General features: G+C 72.4%; 2 protein-coding genes across 2 annotated transcripts in view; both read right to left on the bottom strand.

The window, feature by feature from the left end:
- Positions 1-3,727, bottom strand: part of LOC112551759 (basic salivary proline-rich protein 4-like) — a 6,005-nt gene extending 2,278 nt beyond the window's left edge. The window contains 4 exon segments of the mRNA XM_025214575.1: positions 1-49; positions 1,189-1,245; positions 2,550-2,628; positions 3,599-3,727. The exon segment at positions 1-49 is cut by the window's left edge and continues 210 nt beyond it. Of these exon segments, the coding sequence (XP_025070360.1) occupies positions 1-49; positions 1,189-1,245; positions 2,550-2,588 (145 nt within the window). The 5' untranslated portion in view covers positions 2,589-2,628; positions 3,599-3,727.
- A 3,652-nt stretch (positions 3,728-7,379) lies between these two features.
- Positions 7,380-9,704, bottom strand: part of LOC112551764 (unconventional myosin-XVIIIa-like) — an 8,469-nt gene continuing 6,144 nt past the window's right edge. The window contains exon 3 of the mRNA XM_025214606.1: positions 7,380-7,413. Within this exon, the coding sequence (XP_025070391.1) occupies positions 7,380-7,413 (34 nt within the window). The remainder of the gene's footprint in view (positions 7,414-9,704) is intronic.

The following is a 9,704-nucleotide window of genomic DNA, read 5'->3' on the forward strand; positions in this document are numbered from 1 at the left end:
CCGGGGTCTGGGGGGCTGCTGCCTCCTTCTCCGCGCTCGGGTTTTCTGGCTGCGGTTGCAAACACACGCGCTCGCATTACCGGAGGCTGCGTCCCCCGCAGTACGACGTCCCAGCCCATCGTGGGGACTCTCGTGCCCCTGCCCACACACCAGTGCGCGTGCTCAGGGCACCCCCAGGCCGGGACAAGCTGGTTCGGAGACTGCACCAGGGGATGCGGCTTTGGAAGAGCCCCAGGGTCCCCGCGGTGCCCAGTGCTGCCCAGACCAGCCTGCAGGACAAGCCCCGTGAGAAGAGGCGCGTTGCACCCACAGACGCTGCCCGCAGAGCCCCGTGCCGGCTGTGCCCGTAGCACCCGGGTGCACCCAGGAAGCCTCGTGCCAGCGTGCAGCAGAGCAGGCCCCGGACCCGGCAATGCAGAGGAGGGGAGGGGGGCACGGAGCCAGGCCTCCCGGCACCCATGCACCCCAGCCCCTTCCCCCGCAGAGCGCGACGGCAAAGCTGAGCTCATCTCCTCGGGGCACGGAGAACCGCTGCAGCCCGCCCAGCACCTGTGCAGTCCCCCTCCGCTCCCATAGACTGGTGGGCTATGAGGGGTTAACCTTGCCTGGCGGGGGCACCACAGCCCCGGCGAGGACCAGGACTGCAGCCCCCCATGCTCCGGCTGCCGGAGGAGATGCTCCCAGGCGCACGCAGCCTCCGGCTGGACTGCAGTGCAGCAGCCGGCCCGGGAAACGCTGCAGCGAGCTGCGGGAGCACACCCTTCGCCTGCCAACCTGCACCGTGCGGGAGGGGGGATGCCGCAGGGCTCACCGCTTCCTCCACGCCCCCAGCCCGCTGGACCCCCCTCGGGTACCTTCCGGCCGCGAGGAGCGGGTCCCTCGGGGAGCAGGTCTGCTGCACCTGCCCAGCCCTGCGGCTGCAGCCCGCGCCGTGCTGGCTCTGGCAGGGCGGGTTTGGCACCAACCAGCCCAGCCCAGGCTGCCCGTCATGGAGACCTGTGGCAGCCGGGCCGCACTTCACGGGCAGCTCCTGCTCCCCTCACCCGGACAGTCCTCTCTGCAGGGGGCAGAGGGCCAGCAACTCGGTCCCTGCCACGGGCTGCGGGCATGTCACGCAGGGTTGTCCAGGCCTGGGGGTCTCCCCGGCAGAGCCCCCCCTCCAACCCGCCCCCAGGATCCCGCACTTACAGCCCCTTCCTCTCTCCCGGCCTTTCTCACGGACAAAGTTTTGTCCTCGTCCTTAACCTGAAGGGTCAGATAGAGAAGGAGCGCGTTTCAGTCACGGGTTCGACATGCATGCACACGCGTGTGCGGGGCCGGGGTGATGCAGGGTGCAGGGCGGGGGCCGAGGCTGCGCTGTGCCGGCCCGGTTCCCCATGGGCAGCCCCAGCAGGGGGGAGGGAGCACGGATACTGGGACAACTGGTCCCCAGGCTTCAGGGCAAAGGGTCAGAAACAGCCCCCTCGGGCACCGTGACTGGCAGGGGCACGTCCCGGGGGAACGCCTGCACCTGTCTCTGGGGGGGCCGTGGGCCCAGGGCTTCGCTGCCACGGGCCTGGGGCTTGCAGCCGTTCGAGAGGAGGCCAAATGCATCTGCCAGGATTGCAAGAGCAGAGCCCCTGCACCGGGCTGGGGGGAAAGCGGAGACAGGACCGAGCCCCCTGGGACACAGCCCAGGCCAGGCAGGGCTCGAGCAACCCAAGCCGGCTCTCTGGCCCCAGGAGGGGTCTGGCTTTCGGCCGTGACTCGGGCAGGCTCCGACAGCTGAGCCGAGCTAAGTCACGGCAGCGAGAAAGGAAAGTGAGCGCAGGGCCCTGCCTTTGCCCCTATCAGGCATCTTCTCCCGGCCCCCACGTCACCGGCTAATCCGGCTGCCAGCCGGCCCTCCCTCGGGGCGCTAGAGCCAGCGCACGACCCAGCGCCCACGGGAACGGGCAGCTCTGGATCCGGCCCGGCTCTGCACCCCGGCACCGGGTCCGGGGGCGGCACGGCGTCCCCCGGCCCCAGCGCAATCAAAGTGGCGTCAGAAGAGCTCCAGGGAGGGGGCAGTGACAAGCAAAGTTAGTAACGGACACACACTCAAACCATGCACTAGTGCCACGGCTCGCAGTCACACACACACACACACGCGGGTACACACATGCACACACCAACCCGTCCTGGCTTTGGGGCTGTCCCAGGCTCCCAGCTGCTTACCAGGTGCTTGGTCATTTTGCTCTGCCCGGACCCCACCGCTCGGGCGCCCGGCCCGACACCGCTCTCCAGGCCCGGAGACAACGGCCGCTCTCACGGACACGGCCGCGTCTTAAGGAGGCTTCTCCAAAGCCCTGGAGCGGCCCCGTCTGCCCTGCGCGCAGAGCCCCGATTTAGATCCCGCGCGACTCATTTCTCACCAAAAGCAAGGATGAGGTCAGAGCCTGCGATGAGGTCAGAGCCCAGGACGGGGACCCACGCAAGCGCCCGAGAGCGGGGCTGCGTACACCCAAAGCCAGACAGCCCCCAGCAGCATGCCGCCCACCACGCACACGCCCCGGGCGAGCGAGACTTCCCTTCTGTTCCCAGAACGCAAACCGCGAGGAGAAGGCCATGGCGCCGGCGCATGGAGCTGGAGCAGGACGGCTGCCCTGGCTGCGAGGAGAGCGGGCAGAGGTGAAGCCCTGCGGTGGCGGAGAGGCGTAGCCACGCACCCGCGCCGGCTGCGGACCGGGCGCTTCGGGGCTCTGAGCGCAGGGGACCGATCTCCTCCTGCTCAGGCCCGGTGCCCAGCACGGGGGAGAGGACCCCACACGGAGCCGCACTGGCCTTGCACGCCCCGGCTCGGCCCTGCCTCCCCCGAGCTCACCAGACAAGCAGCCTCTGTCCTCGGGCGCCGGAAGGCGCAGAGACAGGAAGGGGCTTGAAGCCCCCGCTGCCCCCGCAACGGTGCCGCCAGCGCTCCCCGCAGCCCCTGCCCAGAGGGACAGCGCCGGGCCTCGCCGGAGTCGGGGCGAAAGGGGTCGGCCCGGAGCACGCAGGGCAGGGCGCGGGGGTCGCGGGCGGGGGCTGAGTCACCAGGCAAGCCTCCCCCCTGCGCGCACGAGCTATTCTGAGCCGCTGACGGGGCGTCAGGTGCTGCTGGCTGCCACCGAGCGGGATGGGAGCAAGGGGCTCGGAGCAGCAGGCGGGCGCTTCCCCAGGGCCCGGAGAGACGGGTGTTCGCTTGCCCGGCGGCCGCTGGAGCTGCACCGAGCTGCCAGCCGGCGCCACGGGCACACCCGGCGCAGCCCACGGGGCTCCCGGCCTCTGTCACCAGCCACCGAGGTACATGGCCCGCGAAGCCCCAAGGCAGCAGAGGGGCAAGGGGTGCTCGTGCCAGTACCCAGCCCATGCACCAGCAGCTCAGACGAGGCCCCCCAAAGCCCCTCGCAGCCAGCCCGGGGAGCCAAACCCCATGTTTCCAACACCCATGCCAGTCCGAGGGGTGGCTATAAATATCCCAGGCACGCGACGGTGGCCTGCCCGCCCCAGCCCCGCGGCCCTGCCAGCTCCCTGCTCGGGCAGGGGCACGGGTCGCTCCCACCGGCACTCGGGGCAGCCCCGCAGGGGGTCCCCCCCTTACCGGAGGGTCCGGCGAGCGGAGGGCGCAGAGCAGGCAGCTTCCGCTGCTGCAGGACGAGCGAGCGAGCGAGCGAAATGCGAGCGGTGAGCCCGTGTCACTTCCCCGCGCGCCGCCGGAGGCCCCGGGACAGCTGGGCTGATACGGCCGCCCTAAAAATAGCCCAGGAATGCGAGGCCGGGTCCCGCCGCCCCCTCCCTCCCTCGCTCCCCTCCACTCCCCTCTGCCCAGCGTCCCAGCGCGTGCATGGAGAGAGCCGGGCCGCGCCGCGCCACACCGCGCCGCGCCACGCCAGAGAGGGCCCGTTGCTGCCGGGAGAGGAAGTGATGTGGGCGTCTGCAAGCCAGGCTCAGCCGTGCCTCTGGGCAGGAAGCCACCCCGAGCCGAGCAAGGCCTGCCGTGCAGGGAGGGGGCCGTGGTGGGCTCAGGGGCAGGGTCACGCAGCCTAGCACGGTGCCACCGGCTCCGCACCTGCCCTGGGGTGGAGTGAAGGGCCTGCACTGGGCACCGGGCTGCCACGGGGGCTGGCAAAAGGGGGTCCCGCTGGCTGGGACCTCCTGCCCCCGTGTGCGGCGCGACTGCGGCCGGGAGCAGGCAGGGACCCCCCTTCTGCCCCGCCGGGCACAGAAAGGAGCAGCCGTCTGGGTCTGAGCCGGACTTCCCCTTTCCAGAGGTGGCCGGAAGGACCGTCGGCTGCTCCGCCACGTCCCCTCCCGTGCACTGAGCCTGGTCCCTCTGCCCCCCAAGACGCCCAGGGCTGCGGCCCTGCCGTGCCAGGCAGGTCCCTCTCCCCCCCGAGACGCCCAGGGCTGCGGCCCTGCCGTGCCAGGCAGGTCCCTCTCCCCCCCGAGACGCCCAGGGCTGCGGCCCTGCCGTGCCAGGCAGGTCCCTCTCCCCCCCGAGACGCCCAGGGCTGCGGCCCTGCCGTGCCAGGCAGGTCCCTCTCCCCCCCGAGACGCCCAGGGCTGCGGCCCTGCCGTGCCAGGCAGGTCCCTCTCCCCCCCGAGACGCCCAGGGCTGCGGCCCTGCCGTGCCAGGCAGGTCCCTCTCCCCCCCGAGACGCCCAGGGCTGCGGCCCTGCCGTGCCAGGCAGGTCCCTCTCCCCCCCGAGACGCCCAGGGCTGCGGCCCTGCCGTGCCAGGCAGGTCCCTCTCCCCCCCGAGACGCCCAGGGCTGCGGCCCTGCCGTGCCAGGCAGGTCCCTCTCCCCCCCGAGACGCCCAGGGCTGCGGCCCTGCCGTGCCAGGCAGGTCCCTCTCCCCCCCGAGACGCCCAGGGCTGCGGCCCTGCCGTGCCAGGCAGGTCCCTCTCCCCCCCGAGACGCCCAGGGCTGCGGCCCTGCCGTGCCAGGCAGGTCCCTCTCCCCCCCGAGACGCCCAGGGCTGCGGCCCTGCCGTGCCAGGCAGGTCCCTCTCCCCCCCGAGACGCCCAGGGCTGCGGCCCTGCCGTGCCAGGCAGGTCCCTCTCCCCCCCGAGACGCCCAGGGCTGCGGCCCTGCCGTGCCAGGCAGGTCCCTCTCCCCCCCGAGACGCCCAGGGCTGCGGCCCTGCCGTGCCAGGCAGGTCCCTCTCCCCCCCGAGACGCCCAGGGCTGCGGCCCTGCCGTGCCAGGCAGGTCCCTCTCCCCCCCGAGACGCCCAGGGCTGCGGCCCTGCCGTGCCAGGCAGGTCCCTCTCCCCCCCGAGACGCCCAGGGCTGCGGCCCTGCCGTGCCAGGCAGGTCCCTCTCCCCCCCGAGACGCCCAGGGCTGCGGCCCTGCCGTGCCAGGCAGGTCCCTCTCCCCCCCGAGACGCCCAGGGCTGCGGCCCTGCCGTGCCAGGCAGGTCCCTCTCCCCCCCGAGACGCCCAGGGCTGCGGCCCTGCCGTGCCAGGCAGGTCCCTCTCCCCCCCGAGACGCCCAGGGCTGCGGCCCTGCCGTGCCAGGCAGGTCCCTCTCCCCCCCGAGACGCCCAGGGCTGCGGCCCTGCCGTGCCAGGCAGGTCCCTCTCCCCCCCGAGACGCCCAGGGCTGCAGGCCAGCCGTGCCAGGCAGGTCCCTCTGCCCCCCCGAGACGCCCAGGGTTGCGGGCCAGCCATGCCAAGCAGCTCTCCAGGGCTGCAGCTGGCCCTGCTCCTTGGGCCAGTCAGACCGAGCCATGGAGCCAAAGCGCCAGGCTGCACCGCATCAAACCCCGTGGCAAGAGCAGCCGGGCCGCACGCTCCACGCACCATGCGGGTATAGGGGGTCCTCCCTAGACCCCCATGGGATGTGAAGGCGGATAGGCTGTGTCTGTGCTGGTGGTGAGCAGAGAAACGGGGCAACCCAGGCGGACCCCAAGCCATGGCTGGGCCAGGCGGCACGGCGGGCATCCCGCACAGCACAGCGACGGGTGCCCTGCGAGCGAGCGGGCAACCCAAGCCCAGCAGGCAGGGTGGGCATTTGGGACACAGCTACGACCCGTGCCGGACCTGCCATGCCCCCGGCACCCAGCAGATGGCAGCACCGGGAGCCCCCGTGCAAGCAGCTGCACCCGGCGTGCAGCACAGCGGGGGGGCACCGCCCAGCCAGGGCCTAGGGGCTCCCCACTGGCCCTGGGCCCAGCCCGTGCCCCCGACTTGCCCAGACTCCAGCCCCGGGGCACAGAGGGCCAGGCCCCCCGCACGAGACGGGACGCCAGGTCTCGGGGCACCCTGGACACCCGCTGCCCGCCCTGCTGCACTGTGATGCCTGCCCCGAGCCACCCCCACCTGGCCCTGCCAGGGCCCCTGCTCGCCAGCCTGGCCCCGGGTTGCACAGAGCCCCATCCGAGGAAGGATCAGGCCAGGCCCCCAGGGACATGGGGGCACCCCTGCCCCCCAAAGCAGGGCCCTGGTGCTGCCCGCGCTCCCCGATCCCCTTTTGAACACCTCCGGCATAAACATATGCCCATTCCCTTGGCAATGAGGGGAAACAAAATGAAGGACACGGGGAAGCAGGATGTGGAGTGGTACACGCGGGCTGGGGTGACATGTGGGGGGTGTCCCGGCTTCCCCCCAGACCAGCCTGCACCCCAGGAAGAGCGCACAAACACCCCCTGCCTCGCAGCGCGGCAGCACCGACGCCACGAGCACCGCGGCCCCCGGGCAGCTGGGTACGGCACAGAGCAGGCTGGAAAGGCCTGGCAGCGCCTGCATGAAAACGAGGGGCCGGCTCCCCCGATGCACGTCCGAGTCCAACGCTCCCGGGCTGCCAGGTGGAGCCGAGGCAGCAGGGACAGGCCGGGGGTTCCCTCGGAGCCGGAGCTGGGCTGGCGCTAGCTCCATGCTCCCAGCGATGGCTCTGGGTCAGACCTGACGGGAAGAGGCTCTTGTGCGGCTGGCCCAGGGCCAGAGCGCAGCCCGCACGCTCCCTCCAGCGCTTACGGGAACAGCCGCGTCCCGTGACCCCGCGCGGGCACGTGCCAGGAGCACCGGTGCCCGAGGGGGCGCGCAAGTGCACGAGCATCCCTGGCCGCCTGCAGAAGCGCCCAAAGGTCACAGGCCCCCAGGAGCCACGCGGTCAGAGGAGCCGCAAGACCCGCCGACGGCCCAGCGCGACGGCCCAGCGTGGGGCCCTGCCCGCTCCCAGGCGGCCCCCAGCCCCCGACTCCCGCCCCTGCTGCCTCAGTTTCCCCCAAAGCAGTCCCACAGGGCACATCCCCGTGCGCACGCCCCGTGGACCCCAGCCAAGGCAGGGGGCCCTGGCCGCCCGCTCCAGCCCCGCCAGGACACGAGACAACACACAGGCAGATTCCTACGCGGCCCCTGGGGACGGAGGCGGCGCAGCTCGTTAGCACAGGCCGCGCTCCAGCCCTCCCTGCTTCCTGGAAACGGGGAAGGGGGCAAAGGTCTGCGGAGCAGCGCGCAGGCTGCCGAGGGCCAGGCGCACAATAGCCAGGAGCATGGCAGGAAGCCGGACAGAGCTCTGGAGCCAGGCCCTGCAACTGCCCGGGCGCTCGAGCCCAGCCTGCTCCACGCCCCGGGCACGCATCCTTTGCAGACCAGCACCGCCGGGCGAAGCACGAAGACACACCGAGACCCCCCCGCTCACTGCCCCATGCCGAGGCCACGCTGGGCCCTGCTCCCAGCCCAGACGTGGCAGGGCTGGGTGCCAGCCCCACGGAGGAGCCGTGCGGCACACCCAGGGGCAGGGCACCGGCTTTGCCGCCCCACAGACGGGGCGTGATGCACGGCGCAGGAATCCAGCCCGGCTGCAGCCTGGGGCGCCGGGAGGAGGGCAGGCGCGGGCGAGGATGCCGGTGCCGCCCGCCCCACCGATACCGGCATGAGTCTGCAGAGCCGGATGCGCCCTGGGCTGCAGGGCGGGGAGCACTGCGGGTGGCGAAACCCAGAGCGGGGCAGAGCTGCTGCGGGGTCCGGTGCACGGGCAGAGAGGGTCCCACCACCCCCTGCCACCAGCTCAGCCCCGCAGCCGGTGCCGGAGCCCAGGAGGCAGGCGCTGGCACGACTGCTCCCTGACCTTCACGCCGGGCGCAGCCGCTCTCCTTGCCCCCGGCGCTGCGGAGCGGCTGGGGGAGGCGAGCGATGCCCAGGCAGGCGGAGCAGCCCTGGGGCTGCCGGAAGCTGCTGGGCCCTGGCGCCGGCGCACCCAGGAAGGGCAGCGCCTGGCCCTTTCCGTGCCCCCGGGGGTCTGCGCTCCCCTGCCCGGGGCTCAGGAATGCGGCGCTCGCCGGCCAGACCCTGCTCTCGGCTCGCAGCGAGCATTTCTGCTCCACCAGCAGATTCCTCTCATTCCTCCCCCAGCCCCAGCGAGAGGGCGCCTGCTGCTCCCGGGCAGAGGACCCCACCTCCAGCCCCGCTCTGGGATCTTAGCGGCCGCAGCACCCGGCAAACACCCGCGTGCCAAGCCCTGAGCTCTGCAGCCGCCTGCCCTCCCCAGGGCACCCCGACACCTCCCCGGGCGAAAGGGCCGGGTTGGGCCAAAGGGCGCACGGGGTCGCGCGGGGTCTTGCTGGCCCGAGCGCGGCATAGCTGTAGAGGACCCCACCTCCAGCCCCGCTCTGGGATCTTAGCGGCCGCAGCACCCGGCAAACACCCGCGTGCCAAGCCCTGAGCTCTGCAGCCGCCTGCCCTCCCCAGGGCACCCCGACACCTCCCCGGGCGAAAGGGCCGGGTTGGGCCAAAGGGCGCACGGGGTCGCGCGGGGTCTTGCTGGCCCGAGCGCGGCATAGCTGTGGTCTGGAGCAGCGCGGCGCGTTTCTGGCATGCCTCGGCCGGCCGGAGCAGGCCTGCGCACGCCGGGTCCGGCCAGAGGAATGTCCCTGGTAAACAAACCCTCGCAGGCCTGGAGCGGAGCCAGACCGGCTGGGCCAGGGCCTCGGCCTCGCTGCCACGGCAAGGTCCCGCGGCCACGGCCCCGAGTGGCTCCAACGTGGCCGCCCTCAGCGCCGGAGATGCTGCCACCCCGGGTGCCAGGCAGACCTGTCCACCCGCCCCGAAGCCGGAGACAAGGTGGGGATGGGGGTGACCCATCCAGGCGCCCCCCTGCCACGTCCCAAGGCAGCTCAGGGCCAGGTGGCAGGGAGCGGGCTGCCCGTGACCGGTCAAGGCCACGTGTCCTGCCTCAGTGCCATGGGCCCAGCTGGTTTGATGCAGGATGGACCCCCGGCACAGGGGCCACGCTGGGCCCGGCCTGGCATGGTGATGCTGCCCAGACCACGGGCACCTCGGGGAGGATTCCCGGGGGCTCCCGAGCAGCTCCTGCCTTGCCAGCCCTGGATGGAACAGAGCGCGCACACCCACCCCACCATGCAGCGACCCACGCACCACACGGCGTGGACACCTGCCCACCGGCACCACAGCGACACTGCCCTCGCGTGCCCCATGCCCACCGGCTGGTGCCGGCCCGGGATGAGCGGGTGGCCGCAGGGTCTTCACTGCAGGAGCCGCGCGGCCTGTAGCGCTTGGCCCCGCACGCACAGCGACAAGTCCCCCCCCGCCGCTCCGCGCTGAGGAGGGGTTTCCAAAGCAAGCGCCCAAAATATGTAGATCATTTCCTGCTCGACACAGAAAAAGCATCGTTTTAATTTAAATTAGGAACAGAAACATTCCAGGGAGCCTGGCGGGGCAGGGGGAGCCGGGGCGGAGCTGCCAC

The sequence above is a fragment of the Alligator sinensis genome, unplaced genomic scaffold (assembly GCF_000455745.1).
Source record: "Alligator sinensis unplaced genomic scaffold, ASM45574v1 scaffold1244_1, whole genome shotgun sequence".
In the NCBI taxonomy this organism is placed as follows: domain Eukaryota; kingdom Metazoa; phylum Chordata; order Crocodylia; family Alligatoridae; genus Alligator; species Alligator sinensis.